The 23,454-nt window shown below is 49.1% G+C and overlaps 3 protein-coding genes across 3 annotated transcripts; 2 read left to right on the top strand and 1 right to left on the bottom strand.

The window, feature by feature from the left end:
* Nucleotides 1–1,559: 1,559 nt before the first annotated feature.
* Nucleotides 1,560–8,176, bottom strand: PSMB9 (proteasome 20S subunit beta 9). Its single transcript, XM_027126910.1, has 6 exons — nt 7,874–8,176; nt 5,963–6,030; nt 3,600–3,731; nt 2,801–2,930; nt 2,415–2,556; nt 1,560–1,740 (listed from the first exon to the last, which is right to left on the bottom strand). Exons 1-6 carry the CDS (start codon nt 7,931–7,933, stop codon nt 1,613–1,615), a joined length of 660 nt encoding a protein of 219 aa, XP_026982711.1. The 5' UTR covers nt 7,934–8,176; the 3' UTR covers nt 1,560–1,612.
* Nucleotides 7,879–16,578, top strand: TAP1 (transporter 1, ATP binding cassette subfamily B member). The gene is made up of 12 exons (XM_027126906.1): nt 7,879–7,899; nt 8,360–9,147; nt 9,620–9,734; nt 9,873–10,003; nt 10,765–10,970; nt 11,635–11,832; nt 12,688–12,816; nt 13,004–13,192; nt 13,765–13,938; nt 14,172–14,334; nt 14,612–14,748; nt 15,957–16,578. Exons 2-12 carry the CDS (start codon nt 8,550–8,552, stop codon nt 16,167–16,169), a joined length of 2,253 nt encoding a protein of 750 aa, XP_026982707.1. The 5' UTR covers nt 7,879–7,899; nt 8,360–8,549; the 3' UTR covers nt 16,170–16,578.
* A 1,182-nt stretch (nt 16,579–17,760) lies between these two features.
* On the top strand, nt 17,761–22,601 carry PSMB8 (proteasome 20S subunit beta 8). Its single transcript, XM_027126907.1, has 6 exons — nt 17,761–17,934; nt 19,692–19,839; nt 19,999–20,110; nt 21,194–21,323; nt 21,698–21,902; nt 22,302–22,601. The coding sequence occupies exons 1-6, from the start codon at nt 17,788–17,790 to the stop codon at nt 22,388–22,390; spliced, it is 831 nt and encodes a 276-aa protein (XP_026982708.1). The 5' UTR covers nt 17,761–17,787; the 3' UTR covers nt 22,391–22,601.
* Nucleotides 22,602–23,454: the final 853 nt, after the last annotated feature.

Genomic DNA, 23,454 nt, shown 5'->3' with positions numbered 1-23,454 from the left:
GAGCGCTGCCTCCCCAAGTTTTGACTCCGCAATCCCCCTGCTTTTGTTTATTTTTCAGAGTGGTTTAGTCCTTGCTTTTGTCTACTCTCCAGAGTTCGAGGTGGGGAGTTGTGATCAGCAGGAGAGATAGGCTCTTAAACTATTATGTTAAATTGCAAAATAGGTTAAATCTCGTGGCTAGAAAGAACTCAAGGCTCTAGTAATTTAATTTATTTTTTATTTATTTTTCAGTTTAAACGGTTGATCTAATTTTTATTTGCAATGTACAATTTATTTATTTAACATCTTTATTGGAGTATAATTGCTTTACAATGTTGTATTAGTTTCTGCTGTGTAAGAAAGTGAATCAGCTATATGCATAGATATATCCCTATATCCCCTCCCTCTTGAGTCTCCCTCCCACCCTCCCTATCTAGAGGGCTAGATGGTCACAAAGCACCGAGCTGAGGCTGCTTCCCACTAGCTATTTTACATTTGGTAGTGTGTATATGTCAATGCTACTCTCTTTGTCTCAGCTTACCCTTCCCCCTCCCCTAGGCTCTAGTAATTTTAGATTATTTTTCTCCAAACCAAATACACACTACCAAGGACACAGGAATGTCTTAGGGTACTTTGAATTTGTATGTTGAGCCTGAGATCCAGAAAGAAAAGCAGACAGAAGCTTCCTGGGTAGCCTACTAGGATTTCTGTTAAATACACCTCTTAACTGCTCACTTATGAGCAAAATGGCATTGAATGTCAAAACTATAAACCATCTTAGAAGTCACTCAACACCTTCATTTGACAGAAGAGAAAATGAGGGCTCAAAGAAGGGGAGTAATTTGTCCTCTCACTCAGAAAGTGCCTGGCAACGATAGGACCAGAACACAGCCCGTTTCGTACAGTTACTCAAATATCTAGTGATGACTTCGGAAGTGTCAAATCATGGGCTGGGCTAATTACTGCAGATTTCAAGGAGGAGATGCTCTATGAAGCTTGTGGGAATAGAAGGTTTCATGTTGTGGTAGAGGAAAGGCATATGGTAAACTAAATCCCACATCTCAGCTTTTGAACTTGCCATGGCTTACTCTTCCTAAGTTCCCATCTATCCGTACACAGAAGTAGTTGTCCTACCTACATAAGACTTTTTTGTTTGGGTTCTAAGAAATGAAGTTTATAAGCATGTAGCTAATGCCTGGTTCAATACATGTAGCTTTTTTGGTTCTTGTTATTATTCTTTGAAATTCACAAGTACCCCCCTACCAAATATTTAAGTACTTATCAGTTTTTCGTCTCTAATGTGAATGAATGCATTATGAAAGGAATTCTCTTCCATGTGAGTTTGCTGGTGCTCTTAGCTAATTCTCCTGTGTGTAGCTGTCTTAGCTACCTATGACCTGTCCTGTGCAGAGCTCTTCCTGGTTCTAGTATACACCCCGCCTCCCTGCCCACCTCTCTCTCCTGTGGGAAAGATGTTTTAGACCTGGGGACAAAAGAATAAAAAAGATATGCTAACACCTGGGTGGGAAGAAGCCCCCTTCCCAAGCTTCATCTCCCTGAGTGACCATGACCATACCAGCTTCCAGTCCCAGAAAGTTTATTGTAAAATAAAGAAGGGAAGTCTGAGAAAGATTCACTCGTCATAGAATTTCGGCAGCTCGTTGCCCAAGATGACTCGATGGTCCACACCAGCGGCTGTGATCGTGACCAGGTAGATGACGCCCCCGCTGGAACCATCCCGGTTCATGGCCAGAGCAATAGCTGCAGAGGGTTTCAAGTTGCAGAGAGGAAGAGAGAATGGCTTAGCTTCAAATATTCCCTCCTGTCCATATACCTATGACCACTTTCAGACTTCAGAACCCATCTCCTAGAGATGCATATTTAGTGGTGGTCAACCAACTTTTAAAAAAGAAAAAGTCTTCACATGATGTCCATGGTCTCAATACTCCCGCCATGACTGACTTCAAATTATAAATAGATAAATAAGCAGCTCCCCAACCGTGAATATTTACCCATCAGCTCTTATGAGCGGGCCCAAGCTAGCTCACCACTGGTTTTTGTGGTCGCCCTGGATCTTAATTTGGTGTACTCGTAACAATCCTGGTTTGTGCCTTTTATCCTGAAAGCCCATCTAGTTTAGCCTTTGTCCTGCCGTCTCTCACTCTCAAAAGTGTCCCAGTTTGGATGTTTTCTGTTTTTTTTTTTTTTTTTTTTTTTGGCCATGCTGCATGGCTTGCGGGATCTTAGTTCCCCCACCAGGGATCCAACCCGGGCCCCGGGAAGTGAAAGCGAGGAGTCCCAACCACTGGACCGCCAGGGAATTCCCATTGGACATTTAATTAAATGGTCACCGGCGTATTCCTATTCCTCATACTCTACCTCCTTCCCACATTTAACAACACCTGCCCCAGGTACCCTTCCACTTGCTTAGTTACCATTCGTGGTGAAGCGCCTGCACTCCTCCGGGGACATGCCTCGTTTATACGCCGCGTCCACGTAACCGTAGATATAGGTGCTGCCAGAGCCACCGATGGCAAAGGGCTGTCGAATCAGCATCCCTCCCATGGTCCCATATACCTGGGGGAGGCATCCTCAGGTCAGACTCTAGAAGCCTCCCTCCTCTGCTCACCACTGAGACAAGCAGGTGGTGTCCACACTCTGCAGTGAAGCCCCAGCATCTCATGCCCTTCTCCTCTGAGACTATCCTACATTTTCGAGGCAGTGTCTTTGGAACTCTTAGTGAGAATGCCATATGACCTCCATCTCCCTCTCTGCGGGAGAGGGGAACCCCGAGGGAGGGAGGACATTGGGAGAGACTCACCTGGCCTCCTTCGCGTCGGTCCCAGCCTGCTACCATGAGATGTGCAGACAGGTCCTCCCGATACTTATAGGTGATATTCCTCACCACATTTGCAGCAGCCAGAACGAGTGGGAGTTCCTCCATTTCCATTCTGAAGGAAGGATTAGGAATAGGCAGCAATAATGATTTTCCTGAAGTTCCACCCTCCTGGGCCATTACCATCATCCCTGCCGGGGGAATACCCGAAACCTATAGCTGCAAGGATTCAAACTCTAGCTCCCCTTCCACAAGTGCAGAGGAACAAGAGTCTCACATCACCCACTGGGAAGAAGGTTTCAGTTGCTAATTGTTCTCCCTCCTTTACTCTGTCCCACCCCCAGCCCCCAATGACATAATTCTCCTGACTGCCAGAGCCCTGCCCATGTGGGTCAAAGCAGGTAAACTTTACTTCTGCCCTAATGACCTTGGTTTCCCCTACGGTCACCACCTGATATTATGGTGGCCCACGCCCTAATCTTCGTCCCCACTATTTATATTAGGGGAGTGATTTGCCGTTTTTGAACTACTTTCACTCATATGTTTTGATTCTGGAAATAACCATCTGGTGAGGTAGGGCAGGTACTATTAGTCATCTCTACTCTACAGGTGCAGAAACCAGCTTCGAGAGATTCAAATGCCAGTTCAACACCAATGAAAGCCGGAGGCAAAGCAAGAACTTTTCATTTTCCACAGCACTGCTCCTGGAACAGGACTCTGTATAGGGGTTCACTGGTTGGGGGAACTCTAGGTGGTGTGGACTGGGGACCCCAGAACTTCATACCCATGAAGCTCCAGCTGGTAGGCAGCCATGTCCGCTATGGCCTGAGCATCAGCAGCTGAGCCAGAGAGAGCACAGTAGATGCGCTGGTGCAGGGGGGACAGCTTGTCAAACACTCGGTTCACCACCGCCTCTCTGTCAGGAAGGAGTCAAAAGTCATCAACGTTAGAGATGCCAATTTTTTACGAAATTTTATTGAAGTATAGTTGATTTACAATGTCGTGTTAATTTCTGCTGTACAGCAAAGTGATTCAGTTATACATATACATATTCTTTTTCATATTCTTTTTCATTATGGTTTATCACAGGATATTGAATATAGTTCCCTGTGCTATACAGTAGGACCTTGTTGTTTATCCATCCTATATATACTAGTTTGCATCTGCTAACCCCAAACTCTCAATCCATCCCTTCCCCACCCCTCTCCCCCTTGGCAACCACAAGTCTGTTCTCTACGTCTGTGAGTCTGTTTGGTAGATATGTTCATTTGTGTCATACGTTAGATTCCACATATAAGTGATATCTTTTGGTATTTATCTTTCTCTTTCTGACTATGCTTAATCTCTAGGTCCATCCACGTTGCTGCAAATGGCATTATTTCATTCTTTTTTATGGCTGAGTAACAGTCCATTATATATATACACCACATTTTCTTTTTTAAAAAAAATTTTATTGGTGTATAGTTGATTTACAATGTTGTGTTAGTTTCAGGTGTACAGCAAAGTGAATCAGTTACATATATACATATATTCACTCTTTTTTTTTTTTTTTTTGTATAAAGACAACCCTCAGAATGGGAGAACATATTTGCAAACGAAGCAACTGACAAGGGATTAATCTCCAAAATATAACGGCTCATGCAGCTCAATATCAAAAAACCAAATAATCCAATCAAAAAATGGGCAGAAGATCTAAACAGACATTTCTCCAAATAAGACATACAGATGGCCAAAAAGCACATGAAAAGATGCTCAACATCACTAATTATTAGAGAAATGCAAATAGAAACTACAATGAGGTATCACCTCACACTGGTCAGAATGGCCATCAACAAAAAATCTACAAACAATAAATGCTGGAGAGGGTGTGGAGAAAAGGGAACCCTCTTACACTGTTGGTGGGAATGTAAATTGGTACAGCCACTATGGAGAACAGTATGTAGGTTCCTTAAAAAACTAAAGATAGAACTACCATAGGACCCAGCAATCCCGCTACTGGGCATATACCTGGAGGAAAACATAATTCAAAAAGACAGATGCACCCCAATTTTCATGGTGTACCACGTCCTCCTTACCTGTTCCTCTGTCTATGGACATTTAGGTTGCTTCCATGTCTTGGCTACTGTAAATAGTGCTGCTATGAACATAGGGGTGCATGTATCTTTTCGAATTATAGTTTTGTCTGGATATATGCCCAGGAGTGGGATTGCTGGATCATATAGAGAGTTGCCAAAATTTCTGATGTTCATCTTTCGGTGTTTCTCAAATTTATTTCACAAGAGAATGGCTTCAGAGTACATGAAATTTAAAGCTTGGATTAAAGCAGGAAGCAAAGAATTGTCTCAAACAAACGAAACACTGCAAGTAATGATCAAAATTAGATTTATTTTCAGGCTTAGATTTTTTTTTTTTTTTTTTTTTTGCGGTACGCGGGCCTCTCACTGCTGCTTCCTCTCCCGCTTAGGAGCAACAGGCTCCGGACGCGCAGGCTCAGCGGCCATGGCTCACGGGCCCAGCCGCTCCGCGGCACGTGCGATCCTCCTGGACCGGGGCACGAACCCGCCTCCCCTGCATCGGCAGGGACCACTGCGCCACCAGGGAAGCCCCTCAGGCTTAGATTTTTATAGTAACACAAAAAATACTAAATTAAGCTAAGATTAATCTTCGCCTTATTAATTTTTCTTTGTTATTAACCATATTGAGGAAGTTACGTGTTCTGTGGAACATAAAGTAAGTAATATTGATCTAATCCTGTATGTGAGGAAACTGGCCAGAAGGGAGAAAGACAAACTTAGTTCAACACGTGATGGATCAGAAACCAGAATATCTGCTTGGCAGGACCATCTTTTCTATCTCTAAACATAGATGGAAGGTGGGCCCCTGACATCTCTATCTCCTAAACCCTTTTCAGACCCAATTCTGTGACTCCCTGGGACGGGCCACATTAGCATCCAGGCCCCAGATTCTTCTCCATGAATTCAGAGACCCAGATACCCACCCAATATCTTATCACAGTGGCCTTTCTGAAAGGTTCACTCAGTTTCTCCAATGCTTCAGTTTGCCAGTCTCTTTATGAATGGTTAAGAAAAATGTGCACTCGGGGCCATTAGCTTCCTTCCAAAAGAACACACTGGCACTGCTACTCACCCTGCAGACACCCGGGAATCAGATCCCACCACGACGCCCCCATCAAACTCTACCGCCATGATGGTTGTCTGCAGAGACACAGAGGATGGAACGTCAGAGCAGCAAGAGCCTTGATCCCTTCATGTTACAGATAAGGAAACATTCTCAGAATGGGGAGGCACCTGGCTCAAGGTTATACAGTAATTTAGGCCAGAGCTGACTCCCAGAATGGGATATTTTTCTTCATCTTTCCATTTTCTCTCTTGTCTCTCCCAGCAGCAAGGGAATGTCAGAGCCTGGCAGTGGTATCACACAGAAAGAATGGCATCCCTAGAATCCTTCCACTGGAAAGAGAGAGAGGTGGGATGAGGCTCCTAGGGGCATAAGTGCTCCCTTTGAGTGAAGGGCTCAGGGCGGGCACTTCCAAGTCCCGGTGATGCAGTTCCACAAATGAATTACCTCCGCATGCGTTTGTTGTGTGTACAGATGTGCTACAGACCTCCCCACACAGCGAGTGACTGTGACCTTGGGAAACAAGCTCAAGCCCTTCTTTTGGGCCCATAATCATCCACCCCCCCCCCCCTTAATCAGAAGTGAGCTCTTTCAGTTTACTGAACAACAGAAAACATCTCAGGGGTCAGTGGTTAGCATGGCCACGTGTCAAGGAAGGAGGAAAGCAGCAAGAAACACATGGGACAGTTTAAAACAGAGGTCTCATTTAAGGATTTCTTATCAAGAGGTAAACAGCCAGGGGAAGAGAGTAGCCAGGGAAAGAGATCTGCACCAAAAGAGGATTTGATTGGGGAGTTTGAGCTGACTTTTTCAGGTCAAGAAAAGAAATTAAACAAAAGAATTAAGGAAGAGTGAAGGAGGATAAAGCTACATTTTAAAACTCCTGTTGAACTGGAAAAAGCCTTAAAGATCCTACAAAAGAAGAAACTGAGTCACAGAGAACGCAAATGACTTGTCGAAGGTCACACAGGACTAAAACCCATGTCTACCTCCCATGCTTTGTTTTAACTTCTACTTCTTATTTTTCACTGCTCATCTGGCAGTGAGGAGAGATTTTCTAATTTATAAATGGTTTTACGGCTATACTTCTCACCACTCCATAAATTACTCTGGCTTCCAGGGATGCTGGCCGAGTGTTCATTTTGACATACTGATTCATCATGAATAGCACAGCAGAGAACAGAGGCAACCCCATCCAAGAGGTTATTCCTATATAACAAAGCTGCCCCAAAGCTAAGCTTGGTGGTAGAAGTTTGAGAGCAGAAGCCAGCCTGCCTTGGGCTGCCATCTGCCCCACGGGTCCAGCCTGGGCAAAAGTCGTCCAGCAGGTTGTGGAGGTGGGTGGGGAAGACATAGGGAAGGGAGCACGGTGGCACCTGGGCCAAGTAGGAGCCTTCCTGGGCCAGGCTGGGGAAGGGCCCCTCCAGCTCACATGGAACCCCCATTATCAGTGCTGGGGCTATGTTACCCACGGGCTAGTTTATCAAAGGTCTGTGTGATGCGTCCCTTCTCAATCAGTGCCCATACTCCCCTCTCTCAAGTGCTGTCCTACTTAACCCAGGGCACCGCTTCCTTTTCTCTGTGCACCTTCTCCAACCCCCTCCCTTGATTTAACCAGCCGCTCTCTCTAGCCCAGAGTGAAAGCGAAAGCGCTTTAGGGCAGCTTCCCCTTAACGCTTCCAGCTCAGAGCCAAAGTACACCTTCTCTGCCTGCCTCCCGTGCCCAGTCCCTTCGCGGACCCCTAGACGACCCCTTCAGAATACAGACGCCCGTGTTCATTTCGGGATGTGAGCACTGGCTGCTACAAGCTATCTCCCCACTCTTGTTAGTCTCCAAATTTACTCTTTGGCGCTTCCAGGGTCCCCCTATCGCTCTACTTCCTCCACCCCTCCGCTAACCCTCAAGCCCCGACTCATTACCCCGGTGTGGACTTCTCTGGCCCGGGGTAAGTCTCCGGTGGGTGCTCCCGCTCGCAGCATCCCTGCGCCGCGCTCCTCGCCGCCTGGTGCACTGGTTTGCGACCTGGGACAGCGCGCCACTCGCTGCCTACAGCTCCTCCCCTTCTCCACGCCCGCCAGGGGGCGCCCGGGTCCATGCCGTGAGGCTTCGCATCCGGGCGCTAACTTGCGCGGGGCAGAACTGCCCGGAGACAGATGACGTAGGCACCCCGCCCAGAGGCTGGAGTGAGAAAGTCGCGGCAAGTGGGTCCCGCAAGTGGAGGGGAGGACAGCAGGGTCGGGTGTTGGGAATGGAGAAGGTGGAGCACCAGGGCTGCTCCCCTAAATCTCGGATCTGATGTCGACGCCCTCCCCCCACATAGTCCGGGCGGGCCGCCTTCGGAGTGGGTGGGTCTGGGGAGCCGGAGACGCTTTCGTTTTCCCTTTACTGTAAACTGCTCACTTCAGGCCAGCGCCCGCGGGCTCGGCGGGTTCCCGGGACTTTCCGAAGCCCCGACCCGGCTCGCCCTGCTCCCTCCCTGGCGCGGTCCGGGGGCCCGCCCTGCTACGACTCCAACAGCGTCCAGAGACTAGACTCCGTCCTGGCGAGGACGGCGAGAGTCCCAGGACCTGGACCGGCCTCGAACCGCGCGCGCCCATGGCCTGCTCGGAGTCCCCCGCTCCCTGCGGGTGTCTCCGCCTCTCCCGAGCCTCCTTCGCGTGCCTGGGGACAGCGCTGCTGCTCCTCGCCGACTGGATGCTGCTCCGGCTGGCGCTGCCTCTAATAGCCTCCCTGCTGGTACCCCCTGCGCTGCCGCTGCTCAGTGTCTGGGTGGCGGGCCTGAGCCGCTGGGCGGTACTGTGGCTGGGAGCCCGAGGCGTCCTCGGGGCAGCGCTGGGCTTCCGGAGAGAAAGCGCAGGAGTCCGGGGATGGCTGGCTGCTTTGGAGCCGCTGGCGGCGGCGCTGGGCTTGGCTCTGCCGGCACTTGCCTCGTTCCGAGAGCTGCGCTCGTGGGGAACCCCCGGGGACGCTCACACCACCCGGCCACTGCACTGGGGGAGTCGCCTGGACGCCTTTGCGCTCAGCTACACGGCGGCACTGCCCGCGGCCGCCCTGTGGCATAAGATCAGGAGCCTTTGGATGCAAGGAGCTCACGGCGCTTCTGGAGTGGCGGTGAGACGGCTTCTAGGCTTCCTGGGCCCAGAGATACAACGCCTGCCGCTCCTGCTGGCCCTGGTGGTACTCTCCTGTCTTGGTAAGGGGGATGCAGGGGGAGAGGGACGAGGCTAGAGGACCGGGAAGGAATCGAGAGTAATGGTCAGTGAAATAGATTGGTATGAGTTCTCGGAAATGTGGATGAGGGGAAGGGGACCCAGCTCAGGTCTTGAGAAGAGCCCCCACTCCCCACCCCAGTGGAGAGGGAAGAGCCCTGTACTGGGTAGGAGTCAGGAGTCCTGGACTCCAGGGCTGCCCCGGGCGTTGCTTCACTGGCCACCTTGGACAAGGCCTTTCCTCTGGGGCAGACCATCCTATGATCCCTAGCCTTCCTCATCCAACCTCTAAAGGTCTTGTGGGGCCACAGGCTTTTGAGTTCCCAGGTGGCCCGTTTAGGTGTAGATTGTGTCTTTCTGCCACTGCCCTCCAGGATTATGGGCAAAGGTGAAAGGAGGGTGGGCCGTCTGGTTAGAGCTGACCTTCTTAGACTTGATATTTCTCTCCCTCCCCAGGGGAGATGGCTGTTCCATTCTTCACGGGCCGTTTCACGGACTGGATTCTACAAGACAGGACAGGCGCTGCCTTCGCGCGAAACATAACTCTCATGTCTGTCCTCACCATAGCCAGGTCTGGGGGCTGCAGTTGGAAGGCTGGGGATGGGGGAACCCTGAAAAAGAGGGAGTTGAAAGTTGGGGCTACCGTCTGGAGTGCATTTCTGGGGGGCCCCCTGACCGTGCCTGGCCCTCCTTCTCTGTCTCCTTCTAGTGCAGTGCTGGAGTTCACGGCTGATGGAATCTACAACAGCACCATGGGCCGTGTGCACTGCCACCTGCAGGGAGAGGTGTTTCGGGCTGTCCTGTGCCAGAAAACAGAGTTTTTTCAAAAGAACCAAACAGGTTTCTCATGAAACTCTTTTCACTATCCATCCACTTACTGTTTATATCCCCATACATATTTTTACTTACAACCTTGATCCTCCTCTCACACATAAACGTCGTCATGTCTTATTCTTGACGTACCTCAAGAGCAAAATACATATACTTCTTATCTGCAGAAAAACCTAGTGTTTCCATCCAAGACTTTCCCACAAATATATCCCTCTGTGTGTATTTAGATAGAAACGACAGGAATTTCAAACCTGGAAATTTTGAGATCACAGAGTCCAACCACCTCGTTTTACAGAGACGGGAACTGAGGCCCAGACCCTAAATGCCAACACTTGCATAGACACGTATGGATAGAGATGAACTTGGGAATAGAAGCCATCTCTTGATTCCCAATCCAGGACTTGCTACAGTTTCCTGGACTGCTTTCTAGCAGCACCTTCGTTTTTCTCCAGCTCTGTTATATGATCAGTTTAAGTTTTTCCTGCCTATGTGCAGGGGATATACAAGTTCTTTAGAGAACAGAAATCTGTCAGAGAATTAGAAATTCACAAGGGCATCAATTTCTTTAGAGTTAAAAGGAAGGTCTTTGACCAGGCTTTTCCTCTGGAACCCATTCTCTTTGAGTTGAGAGTCCAAGCCTCCCTAAACCACTGACCTTGTTTTCCAGACCTGCTTAGAACCCCTCCCCCTGGCACCCTGGCTCATTGCCAGTCCCTCCCATCACTCTGAGTTTCTCACTCACTCACTCTCTTCTCCTCAACCCTTGGCAGGTGCCATCACATCTCGGGTCACAGAGGACACGTCCACCGTGAGTGAGTCTCTGAGTTCGGACCTGAGCCTCTTTCTGTGGTACCTCTGCCGTGGACTGTGTCTCTTGGGGCTCATGCTCTGGGGGTCCCCGTCCCTCACCATGGTCACCCTGCTCGCCCTGCCACTACTCTTCCTTCTGCCTGAGAAGCTGGGAAAATGGCACGAGGTATGTCCAGGGAGTTGCCTCAACCTATACTGACCCTCATTGCCCAGACTTGGTGGGCTCTCCTCACAGATTTCTTTCCTGGCACCTTCGCTGATTCTTCATCTTTTTGAAACTCCTTGTCCACGTTCCTGGATTGCTCAATGTCGATCTTCACCTTCTCTGTGTCTTCTAATGTCTGCCTACCGTCTGTCTTTAAGCATATGATCACCGAGGTTGGGATTAACATATACACACTACTATATATAAGATAGATAAGTAACAAGGACCTACTGTATAGCACAAGGAACTCTACCTAATAGTCTGTAATAGCGTATATATGAAAGAACTCTGGAAGAGAATAGATACGTATGTATGTATAACTAAATCACTTCGTGGTATACCTGAAACTAATATAATATTGTTAATCAACTGTACTCCAATATAAAATGAAAACTAAAAAAAGGAATATGATCACCAGTCTCAAGAATATGATCCTCTATGACCCTTCTGAGTCACTTTCCTCTTCTCTGTATCTCTTTAGTATCCGTGGGGGATATAGCTGTGTCCCTTTCTCTTCTGTCTCTCTGCCCTTTCTCACCTTTAATCTACAATTGGATAACTCAGGTCCTAGCGTCCCTTATGGTTTGCCAACCACGTGTGACATCTCTTGTCCATGTCTCCACAGGTGCTGGCAGCACAGGTGCAGGAATCTCTGGCAAAATCCAGCCAGGTGGCCATTGAGGTGCTGTCAGCCATGCCTACAGTCCGGAGCTTTGCCAACGAAGAGGGTGAGGCCCAGAAGTTCAGGCAAAAGCTGCATGAAATGAAGACACTCAACCAGAAGGAGGCCCTGGCCTACGCGGTCAACCTCTGGACCACCCGTGTGAGCACCTGGGGATGAATGCCTATTCCCTGGTCCCCTTGGCAGGGGACTGCTTCAGTGCCATTCCCTGTCCCATGACCCTGCTCCACACTCTTCCTCCGCTGGGCAATGGTGGGTTCAGTGTCTGTATCCCAGCAACCAGAGGCTCCATGACCCCACTCAGTGTTCCTAACCCCCTCCCTCTTTAGGCATGCTAGATGGCTTCCTTTCCGTAGGGTGCACAAAATCTCCCCGACCCCCTTTGTAGGAAAGTACCAAGTCTTCCAGTCCCAGGGCCTTCCTTTGCCTCATGGGGGGGTGCTCAGGGAGCTATACATTCCTGCACCTGGGCCGGCTTCATGCCTGAACTATGCGGATGTACTCCTGAGAGCCATGGGAACAGCGGAAGCCAAGGATGCGGGGCATCCTGTGATATAATTGACAGAGAACTAGATCAGCGATCAGAAGTTCCTGCCTTGATGCTGCCATTTACTAGCGCTGGGACCACGGGCTAGTAACTTACTTTCTCTGAGACTTTTTTCTCATTTTAAAAAAATGGGAGTAATATAACCTAGTTTATAGGGCTCTTGATATGAATGTTAGATGACATTACATTCATAAAAGCCTTTTGTGAAGAGCAAGACGCTCCCCAAACAAGGCACTACTGGTGATGGTGATGGTGATAGTTGACTTCTATCATGGGTAACCGAGTGAGATTCCATGGCACGCTATGGTTCATTCTTTAATACCTATTGAACCCCCTGAGTTACTGGCGGAAATGGGACGCTCTCTCTCCTTACTGTTAATGATTCTGGATCTTTGCACCAGAATTTTAGGTTTTCCTCCCACAGTCCCTTTTCTCTGTGGTCTCCACAGATCTCAGGATTGCTGCTGAAGGTGGGAATCCTGTATTTTGGTGGGCAGCTGGTGACAAGTGGGTCTGTAAGCAGTGGGCACCTGGTCGCCTTTGTTCTTTACCAGAACCAGTTCACCACAGCTGTTGAGGTGAGGTCCTTCCGTTCTCACTCCCCAGTGCTTTTCCTTCCCCCACTCCCCAGTGCTTTTCCTTCCCCTGTGCCGTCTCCATCTGAATCACTTTCCTTCCCTCCTTTGCCCTTCTCACATCACATAACCCTGGTAACAGATTGGGTCCCTCCCATCCCCCGCCTCACTATTCATACCTCCCCTCCAGGTACTGCTGTCCATCTATCCCAGGCTACAGAAGGCTGTGGGCTCTTCAGAGAAAATATTTGAATACCTGGACCAGATCCCTCACTGCCCAGCCAGTGGTGTGTTCACTTCCTTAAAGTTGCAGGGCCTCGTCCAGTTCCAGGGTGTCTCCTTCGCCTACCCAAACCGTCTAGATGTCCCAGTGCTGCAGGTACAACCTACCAATCCCTGTATTCTACCAACCTCACCCTCAACTCGACCACCTTAAATTTCCTCCCTGCCTTCAACCTGCTTAGCACCAGGTTTAGGTAGAGCCTCCCTCACCCTTCAGAGGCAAAGACAAGCTCACGCGTTCCATAAAACTGCCCCCGAGCTCAAGGACCAGGCTGGATTTCCAAGAAGAATGGAAGAGGAGGCTCTCAGGGAGAAGGCTCTCCTGTCCTAAGGCGTCATGGAAGCAAAAGCTGTGTCTCCAGTCTTCCTTTTTCTTTCCATCTGTGGTTTGGAATGTGATTGTTTTCTTTTTTCTCATGCTCTCTGAGATTGCGTGTGTGGCACAGTGGTCTTAGTGTTTGCCTTTGTCTTTGTTTCATCTTCCGTCTCTACTCCATGGGGAGGTGTCTGTGCATGTGGAAGGGGAGTAGTTGCTGTACTTCACCATTTTCCTCCTCTCTTCTCTGGGTGAAGACATTGACAAGACAACGTAACAGGACAATGACTGACAGGTCTCAAGCTTAGGGACCTCCGGCTGCCTCTTAGTGTGTGTGATTCTCTGGCTTCCAGGGGCTGACGTTCACCCTTCGTCCTGGTGAGGTGACAGCGCTGGTGGGGCCCAATGGGTCTGGGAAGAGCACAGTGGCTGCCCTGCTGCAGAATCTGTACCAGCCCACCGAGGGGCAGGTGCTCCTGGACGGGGAGCCCCTTCCCAAATATGAGCACTGCTACCTGCACAGACAGGTGAGCTACAAGATGGCATGGGGGAGGGCAGGGAGCCTCAAGTCAGAAGAGCATTCTTACCGAGCACTCTGAACAGAGCGTTAGGAGACCTTAGGTGGAGGTGAGCGCGTGGTCAGGAGAGAGGCTGTGTAATTTTGTGATATGCTTCCAGTAGAGATTCTCAGTCTTCAGTCTCTAGAGAACCACACTCCTGTGTTCCTTGTTCTATGACTCTGCATCGTATTTTGTCCCAGGTGGCTGCTGTGGGACAAGAGCCACAGCTATTTGGAAGAAGCTTTAAAGAAAATATTGCCTATGGCCTGGTCCAGAAGCCAACCATGGAGGACATCACAGCTGCTGCAGTGGAGTCCGGAGCCCACGGGTTCATCTCTGTACTCCCTCAAGGCTACGACACAGGTGCTCTCTCCACTCACATCACCACCCAGACATCTTTACCTTCCTTGTAACCCCAGTAGTCTTGCCTTGATTCCTTAGCTCCCCCCACCCCACTGACATCAATTTGAAGTTGTAAGATCTTGTTCCTATGGCTCTTTTATCCTCATGTCCTCAGAACTCCTTTACCTTCCCAGAACCTTCTCTATCTTGCTGCATCCATCAGTCCTTGGTGTGCGTGTACGTGTGCGTGTGCGTGCGTGTGCTTATTCAGCTCTCACCTTGGCCCTTGTCTCTGCAGAAGTAGGTGAGGCTGGGGGCCAGCTGTCAGGGGGTCAGCGACAGAGAGTGGCCTTGGCTCGAGCCTTGATCCGGAAACCGTGTGTACTCATCCTGGATGATGTTACCAGTGCCCTGGATATAAACAGCCAGTCCTGTGTAAGAGAGTCATCATCTTCTTTTTTTTTTTTGCGGTACGCGGGCCTCTCACTGTTGTGGCCTCTCCTGTTGCGGAGCACAGGCTCCGGATGTGCAGGCCCAGCGGTCGTGGCTCACAGGCCCAGCCGCTCCGCGGCATGTGGGATCCTCCCGGACCAGGGCACAAACCCGTGTCCCCTGCATCGGCAGGCGGACTCTCAACCACTGCGCCACCAGGGAAGCCCGAGAGTCATCTTAATGCCTATTTCCCATCCAGTCCTCCTTCCTTCACTCATCCTTTGTTATTATATTAACATCATAATTCTCCAAACTGGTCCTTGCAATTCTCAGTTCCCGTTAGCTTCTCCCCAAGATGCCTAAAACCAGTTAAAAGAGATGATCTATAGACCCTGAATCTGTGAAGCCAAACATAAGCAAAAGACCGCCCTCATAATACTAATATGAATTGAACTTTTACTATGTGCTGGACGTGCTGGATGTAGTCTCTTGCTCACTTATTCATCATGAATGCTTGTGAGCTGGGTGTTGTTACCCTCATCCAACAGATGATAAAACAGAGGCTAAGAGAGCTTGAATAACATGCTCACTGTCATTCAGCTATTGAATAGCAGAGCCTGGACCCCAATTCAAGTCTGCCTGACTTGAATGCTCATGCTCTTTACTAGTAAGTTATATTTCCTTAAAAGAGAATTTAAAAATTAGAGAGGAGAGACTATTCAATACCTTTCACTCTTTTCTTATGGGTTTCACCCTAGGGCTCTTTCTTTCATTACTTTAAAAAAATTTTTTTTGTTGGAGTATAGTTGATTTACAATGTTGTATTCGTTTCAGGTGTACAACAAAGTGATTTTTTTTTTTTTTTTAGATTTTTTTTCCGATATAGACCATTACAGGGTACTGAGTAGAGTTTGCTGTGCTATATAGTAAGTTCTTATTAGTTATCTATTTTATATACAGTAGTGTGTGAATCCCAATCTCCCAGTTTAGGCCTCTTTCTTTTATTCCACCGTTGCCACCTCATGTAAACAGCCCTTCATAAATCAAAGGTTTGACAGAGAAGCACCCAGAAGGAGAATCTTCAGTTTCCTTTGGGTTATTGGCAGAGGTGGCAATGATCCTGGCGAGGTCTGTCCCAGCTCTGGAAACACAGATGTCTCCCTGAGCTGGGAGTGGTCCCCTGGTCTGACAGAGTGTATGTTTTTTCTCAGGTGGAGGAGCTCCTGTATAAAAGCCCTGAGCGGTGCTCTCGGTCTGTGCTTCTCATCACCCAGCGCCTCAGCTTGGTGAAGCAGGCTCACCACATCCTCTTTCTGGAAGGAGGCACCATCATTGAGGCGGGAACCCACCAGCAGCTCATGGCGAATAAGGGACGCTATTGCACCATGGTTCAGGCTCCTGGTGGGTCAGGTGCTCCAGAATGAAAGACTCCTCAGATCTGCACACTCCATCTCCTTCGCTTTTTCCCTCCTCTCTATAGTGGAGAGTTTGAGAACAAAGGTCTTAACCAGAGTTGCAGAGTGGGCAGCTGCTACTGGGAGGGGTGACATTCTAAAACATAACCCCTGAGGTGATGCCTGAAATTTTGCCATGAGTGTTAGCTGCTCTCCAAGCTCCTCTTGGTTATACACATTTCCTGGAAGAAAACAGGCTTCAGAACTCCTTAGTGTAACTGGGTTTGGAGCCAGGGTTGGTGTGGCTAGCATGAGAAATATTTAGAATACACAGAAATGGAAGGTCAGCTCCTTTTCAACCTCACCCGAGGCATATGCTGGCCCATAAATAACCTGTGGTTTCTTGATATTTATAATAAAATTGGTGTCTTGTACTGTGGTTTCTCGTGTTTTCAGTGGACCAAGTGGCCCACCGACCATTGCAGCGCCATTTTCAGGAGCTGGGTCCCTCCCTCCTTCAACATCCTCAGTGTTTCCCAGCCCTGAGTGTGCCATCTTTTCCCTTAAGTTTTCTATTTCCTATGGTTGCCCCCTTCACTTCTCCATCCCCCTGTGCCCACCCCCAAGGATGAGCCAAACGGGGATACGGTGTCCTCCAGCAGGCACCAGCAGCTGCAGTGCCTCAGAGCCCGGAGATGGAGGATGGAGGATGAGCACGTCTAGAGGAAGTTCACCACCTCGTTCGCTTGCCCACCCCGGTCCGTTACAGCAGGGCTCGCCGGGTTCTGCAGTGGCACCTGCCCCGGGAACTCAGCGTAGTGGGCGGGGTGGTCTAGTAGATCTCTTCCATTCAGGGAGGGCCGTGGTCATGTGACGTCAACAGTTGCCGGGCAGATTAGGCCAACTCAGGTTGCAAGGAGAGGCGGGTTTTAGAGACGTTGAACAAGACAGTGCTCAGTCAAGCAAGAATTACGCAAGTAGGTGCGGTCAGAAAGGGCAGTTCTTGTGGGTGGCTACAGGTCAGGGAGACCGTCGAACTGGGAGAGGCCCTAGGAGGGACTAGGTCGAAGGATTCAGAGGCTGCACCCTCTCCTTGGTGCTCCCTTCCCCCAAATGCTGCAGGTGTATTCTATTGCCTGTCTCCCCAAGACCTGTCTGTCCTCAAGACTCAGTGCCCCGACGTACTCCTATCCCTCCCCTACTTCTATAAAGCGATGCTCCTAGGCACACCCCTCCCCCATTCCCGGTTTGAAACTGCTCCCAGGTTCTCACTGACTTCCAGATTTCTGGTTAAGGCTACGCTTTTGATGCTATGACCCCTGCCCACCCCATAACTGTCCCCGGAGGATGCCCCAGCCTGTCGGTGTCTCTTACAGTAACCTCATCGCCCAGGGAGCTTTCGAGCTGCTCGCTTTCTTTCTTCCTTTCTTCTGGCAGTCTATCACCCCCGTTTCCCTAATTTCCATGAAGGCGGATCAGAGAAGCCTGTCCCCAGCATAATACTCCTGGTCCCCATACGCCCACTGGACACTTCTCGAGAAGGGCAGGGGGATGTGGAAAAAATTCTGGTTCCCTCCCCTTAAGGCTTCGGGCTTTCGCTTTCACTTCCTCCTCCGAGAGCCGCCAGATCTCCGGGTGCTGGGCGGTCATGGCGCTGCTGGACGTGTGCGGAGCCCCGCGCGGGCAGCGGGAGGACTGGGCTTTCCCTCACGCGGGAAGCCGGCAGCGCTCGGACCCCGGTCACTACAGTTTCTCTCTGCGATCTCCGGAGCTCGCCCTCCCCCTGGGAATGCAGGTCAGGGCTGTAAGAAAATCCCGTGGGAGGCGGGCAGGAGGGAGCAGAGTAATGGAGGGTCTTCCTTGAGACTGTCCGGAGGCGGGGAAATGCGGAGGGGGCCATCCTTTAGTCCAGCAGAGCCACGTCCAGGGTCTAGGGCCGGAGCCAGGGAAGAGGCCACGTGGGACTTGGGGGCTGGCCGCCTGAGGGTTAGGAGGTGCAGATTAGGACAAAGAAGGAGAGGTGAGCGGGAAGGGGGCTCCCATCGGGAGACCAGAGAGCTTTCCTGCCCGTTCTCCATCACAAACAAATCACGAAACTTTTCTCATGGGCCTATCCTATGATACAGGGGCTGTGTAGTGTCTTGCAAAACCTATGAACTCGAGCGTTTAGCCTGGGCTCAGCCACTCACAGTTGTGTGCCTTGGATCAAGTCCCTTAGTCTAGGTCTTGGGTCTCTCTTCTGTAAAATGGGGATAATATTCATAAAACGTTTTTCCTGAGGGTTAAATGACCTATGAATGGAAAACCATTACAGTCACCCTTAAAATGTTTAGTTATGGTAGCACTTTTTTTTTTTTTTATGTATCAGAGATGTCAATTTATTGTAAAACACAATTAATACTTTCCAGAAACATGGTTTTATCATCAAGTAAGAGTCACAATCCCAGCTACAAATGAAGGCTTTATCAAATCACCTTTATTTTAAACTGAATTCAGAATACCTCTACCTGTGTACCAGGTGTGTTCTTTTTCCAGTTTTCTAGGAAGTAAGGTACACAGAATTTGTGTTCAAAGTTGGGAGAGTCAGTTTAGCTTATAAACAGATGGACTAACCAAAAATCTATGCTAAATTTTCGCCGTTCATTCATTCATTCAACAGATATTCATTGAGTACTTACTATATGCCAAACTCCACTCCTTGTGCTAGGGATAGACACATGTTAAAACAAGACAGACAAGATCTCTGTTTACATTTTGCAAGGAAGCCAACAAAAAACAAATGAAAATAAGACAATTTCAGGAAATTAAAGTGTTTTAATGAAAACCTTTAAAAACAGTGAGATAAGAAATCGGGGGAGGTATTTTGGGAGATACTCACAGATGGTCTCTCTAAAGGAGCAACAGAGTGGAAACCTTAATAAAGAGAAGAAACCATCCAGGCAAAGCTTCAAAGTATTGCAGGCCAACAGCAAAGACCCTGAGGCTAAAATGAGCTTGGCCCATCCTGAGATTTAACGTTTGTAGTTAATACAACTGATTGTATATTTCATTTTAATTAATTAATAGTTCAAATATATTAAAAATTAAACTTGAAACAAACTTGAAGTATTTCCACTGAATGCTGCTGTCTTACAAGACACAGTCTGCCCTAAATAAATGCATCTATATCTCGGCTACACATTAACATCAATTATAGGGCAATTAAAAAAAATACCAGTGTCCAGGTCCCACACAAGACCAACTGAATCAGAATCTCAGAATGTTTTAAAATTGCCCAGATAATTCTAATACAAAATGAGAGTTGAAAGCCATTGTTCTAAGTTAATCTAGTGTAGCACTTAGTCTATTGTGCTGGCATATGGAAAAGGTTGGTGTCATGGCCTCTTCTTTCCCTTCTCCCAAACCATTTCCTTGTAGAGCTAGGTTATTAACTGTTTCATTTATTGGTGGTTGGAGAATTTCTGGGTATCTCCTTCCTCTAAATTCTTTTCCTGGAGTGTCCAGCTTCAGAAGTTTTCAGTGGCCCTTTCTCTGCCTTTTCTATCTCCTTAGCCCACTGAATTCTTCCGGTCCCTGGGTGGGAATGGAGAAAGGAACATTCAGATCGAGATGGCTCATGGCACGACCACGCTGGCCTTCAAGTTCCAGCACGGGCTGATTGTGGCTGTGGATTCTCGGGCCTCGGCTGGGAATTACATTGGTGAGTGTGTGTTCTCCAGCTGGCAGAATCTGGGGAGCTGGGCCCTCCTCTCAGCAGGAGCCCCGCATCTACACCAAAGTGGGACCAGATATTGTTTTAGGACACACAGGGAGAGCTGTGGGGTCATTCCTCCTCTCCCCAAACTCCATCTTCTTCCAGGCACATTAACGGTGAACAAGGTGATTGAGATGAACCCTTACCTGCTTGGCACCATGTCTGGCTGTGCAGCTGACTGTCAGTACTGGGAGCGTCTGCTGGCGAAGGAGTGCAGGTAGGCCTAGCCCCTTACCTCCCTTCTAAGCCTGGATTCTTCATCTTCCAGATCATTGCTCCTAACTGCCCCCAGCATCTTAGTGCTAATGTCATATTTCACAAAACAGCCTTTTGGTGGTTAAAAACCTTCTCCCAAATCTCAGCCTGTGCTCCTGCCAAGAAGCCAGATCATTTGTCAATTATCAATATTTAGCACCAACTGCATTGACCCTGGTGGGATCCTATCATTTACTGGGATTTCTTTTTTAAAATTTATTTATTTATTTATTTATTTTGGCTGCATTGGGTCTTCGTTGCAGTGCGTGGGCTTCTCTCATTGCGGTGGCTTGTCTTGTTGCAGAGCACGGGCTCTAGGTGAGCGGACTTCTGTTGTTGTGGCACGCAGGCTCAGTAGTTGTGGCTCACGGGCTCTAGAGCGCAGGCTCAGTAGTTGTGGCGCACGGGCTTAGTTGCTCCGCTGCATGTGGGATCTTACTGGACCAGGGCTTGAACCTGTGTCCCCTGCATTGGCAGGCAGATTCTTAACCACTGCGCCACCAGGGAAGTCCCTACTGGGATTTCTTTATGTGTTTTTTTGTTGTTTTCTTTTTTCCGGTACGTGGGCCTCTCACTGTTGTGGCCTCTCCCGTTGCGGGGGTCCGGACGCGCAGGCTCAGCGGCCATGGCTCACGGGCCCAGCCGTTCCGTGGCATGTGGGATCTTCCCGGACCGGGGCACGAACCCGTGTCCCCTGCATCGGCAGGCGGACTCCTAACCACTGCGCCACCAGGGAAGCCCTCTTTATGTGGTCTTGACGACTTCCCTGGTGGTCCAGTGGTTAAGACTCCGCCTTCCAATGCAGAGGGCGCAGGTTCCATCCCTGGTAGGGAACTATGCTTCACATGCCACATAGCCAAAAAATAAAGAAAAGTTAATTCTATATACATTCCAAATCTTTCCCCATCCTTAGATCCTACAAAACCACTCCTTTCAAATGCTTATCTCTTCAATCATTTTCTGCCCATCAAGTGGGCTGCTAGGAGGGCTAGCCTTCTCCTGTCACCTCTAAGTCCTCTCCTGGAACCTTCCTGTTCTCACCCAGGCTGTACTATCTGCGGAATGGTGAGCGTATCTCTGTGTCTGCAGCCTCCAAACTGCTCTCCAACATGATGTGCCAGTACCGGGGCATGGGCCTCTCCATGGGCAGCATGATCTGTGGCTGGGACAAGAAAGTGAGTCCCCTCCCTTCTCCATATTCCCACATGTGGATGAGAGGTCAGTTTCCCCACCTTACACTCCCACTCCCTCCCCTACAGGGTATGTGGCACAGAGAACACTCGGTTATAGAACTGTTACCCACTGGCAATTTCTGGGTCTGGATGTGGACCATTGTTTCATAAGCTTGTCCCTTTGGATCAAATAGCTGATTCCAAGTTTGTTTTTCCTCCCTTAAGTGCTATGATTGTTCCCACAGTGTTCTCCTAGTTCAGATGTTCCTGGGGTCAGCCTAAGTCTTTGGTCCACTTCTCATGGCTCACACTTGAATCTGGATGTTACCAACAACTTCCTTTCCACTTCCAACCTAGACCCTTCTTGCATCCTATAGGGGCCTGGACTCTACTACGTGGATGCAGATGGGACTCGGCTCTCGGGAAATATGTTCTCCACCGGTAGTGGGTGCTCCCATGCCTATGGGGTCATGGATACTGGCTATAGACCTGACCTTAGCATTGAAGAGGCCTGTGACCTGGGCCGAAGGGCAATTGTTCATGCCACCCACCGAGACAGCTATTCTGGAGGCGTTGTCAATAGTAAGAGACCAATGCCCTCCTCCCCTGCCACGCCCCTGGGGAGTGAGGAAGAAGGAGGGGGGTTGAGATTGGGAGACATGGGGGAGGCTGAGTGGCAGGGAACGGGTTTTCAGAGCCTGAAGGGGGCATTGCAATCCCCATAATAAGGGCTTTGAGAATGTGTGTTGCTGTTGTCGCCTTCAACATAACATCATTAGCAGGATCTTGCTGAAGGGAAGGTGACTCTGTTCTTTTTTTTTTTTTTTTTTTTTTGTGGTACCTCACGGGCCCAGCCGCTCCCTGGCATGTGGGATCTTCCCAGACCGGGGCACGAACCCGTGTCCCCTGCATCGGCAGGCGGACTCTCAACCACTGCGCCACCAGGGAAGCCCGACTCTGTTCTTTCTCCTTTGCCTGCAGTGTACCACGTGAAGGAGGACGGTTGGTTGAAAGTGGAAAGTACAGACGTCAGTGACCTGATGTACCAATACCGTGAGGCCAGTCAGTAATGGTGGCGGTGGTGGACTTGGGGACCTGGGCCAGGTTACACCCCAGGAGAAAGGGGGGCCTGACCTGACCCAGAGATAGAGAACCAGGGGCCACTGGGAGGCAGCGTGTAGTTTATCCTTTTGTGTGTTCTCTGTCTCCATGAGTATCACCCCCAGCCCAACCTTCTGGGTGTCCCACCGAGCACAATAAAGGAAAACGGTTATAAAAGCCTCTGTGTTGTGGCCTTGTGAGGGCTCTGGGCTGGGCTTGTTGGGAGGAGGGATCAGGAAATAAAGACAGACTTTTCCTGAGAAAAGAGACTCAAACCCCTACCTAAGAAATGGGGTCTCATCAAATATTTCTCTGGGCTTTCCTTCCACTTTCATCTCTCCAGGACCTCGGGAAGGTTCAACATTGTCTGTGGACACTTAGGTGCAATTTAATTCAGGTTAGGCACACAGCCTGAAGGCTCCTGTGTAGTCAGTTGTTAATGGTTTGGGTATCTGGGTGTAGTGCGCTTAGAACAACTGTTTTTGACTTGGTAAAGTAGGATGAACAAGCTTCCTCCTCACGTGTGTGCGGTAATTGTAAACACGGTCCCATTTATCTCAAATAACCCCGTGGAGAGATTGGCTATTACATGGAAAGATGGACGTTAGGGGTTCCATTTCATGATGGGTCACACTCCATTGCAAGATGACAAGACTGTGATTGAAGTGGAAGAGGAGATAAGGAGGACTCGCTGAAGTTGGAAATATGAGGAAAAGGTAACCAGGTTAGAAAGATGAGACAGAATGAGATTTTCTGAATCACGCTGGGATTTCAGGAAGGAGCAGGACACTGTCACCTCTCCAAGGAGAGTTCGTCAAAGGAAGAGCTTGTAAGTAGGAAGCAGCTGAACATGGAGCTCTTTCGTTAGAGAGAGATCCTTAAAATCCCAGAATGGACGGGGTTGGAGAAGTTTTAGTAATCCTCTAACTTCAAATCTAAATTTGAAGTGACTCATGGAAGTCGTGCCAATAACATTTCAAAAGGGTGCATTGGAATCCACGTGGCCCTCCCTTGGGGAATATGTTGAGTCTGG

This window comes from Aethalodelphis obliquidens, unplaced genomic scaffold, assembly GCF_003676395.1.
Source record: "Aethalodelphis obliquidens isolate GAN/ISIS:26980383/991018 unplaced genomic scaffold, ASM367639v1 scaffold31, whole genome shotgun sequence".
NCBI classification, from domain to species: domain Eukaryota; kingdom Metazoa; phylum Chordata; class Mammalia; order Artiodactyla; family Delphinidae; genus Aethalodelphis; species Aethalodelphis obliquidens.
Note: the sequence above shows the minus strand (reverse complement) of the source record. Positions and strands in the feature narration are given on the sequence as shown.

Bases quoted from the DNA above. Each gene is read 5' to 3' on its own strand.
- PSMB9 (XM_027126910.1), bottom strand. From the start codon at position 7,933: ATGCTGCGAGCGGGAGCACCCACCGGAGACTTACCCCGGGCCAGAGAA. The intron at 3,732-5,962 runs GTGAGTAGCAGT...CCTTCCTGACAG, and splicing joins GATTCCCGGGTGTCTGCAGG to AGAGGCGGTGGTGAACCGAG. The intron at 2,557-2,800 runs GTGAGTCTCTCC...TGCCTCCCCCAG, and splicing joins ACCGACGCGAAGGAGGCCAG to GTATATGGGACCATGGGAGG.
- TAP1 (XM_027126906.1), top strand. From the start codon at position 8,550: ATGGCCTGCTCGGAGTCCCCCGCTCCCTGCGGGTGTCTCCGCCTCTCC. The intron at 9,148-9,619 runs GTAAGGGGGATG...CTCCCTCCCCAG, and splicing joins GGTGGTACTCTCCTGTCTTG to GGGAGATGGCTGTTCCATTC. The intron at 13,939-14,171 runs GTGAGCTACAAG...ATTTTGTCCCAG, and splicing joins ACTGCTACCTGCACAGACAG to GTGGCTGCTGTGGGACAAGA.
- PSMB8 (XM_027126907.1), top strand. From the start codon at position 17,788: ATGGCGCTGCTGGACGTGTGCGGAGCCCCGCGCGGGCAGCGGGAGGAC. The intron at 17,935-19,691 runs GTCAGGGCTGTA...CTATCTCCTTAG, and splicing joins CCCTCCCCCTGGGAATGCAG to CCCACTGAATTCTTCCGGTC. The intron at 21,324-21,697 runs GTGAGTCCCCTC...TGCATCCTATAG, and splicing joins TCTGTGGCTGGGACAAGAAA to GGGCCTGGACTCTACTACGT.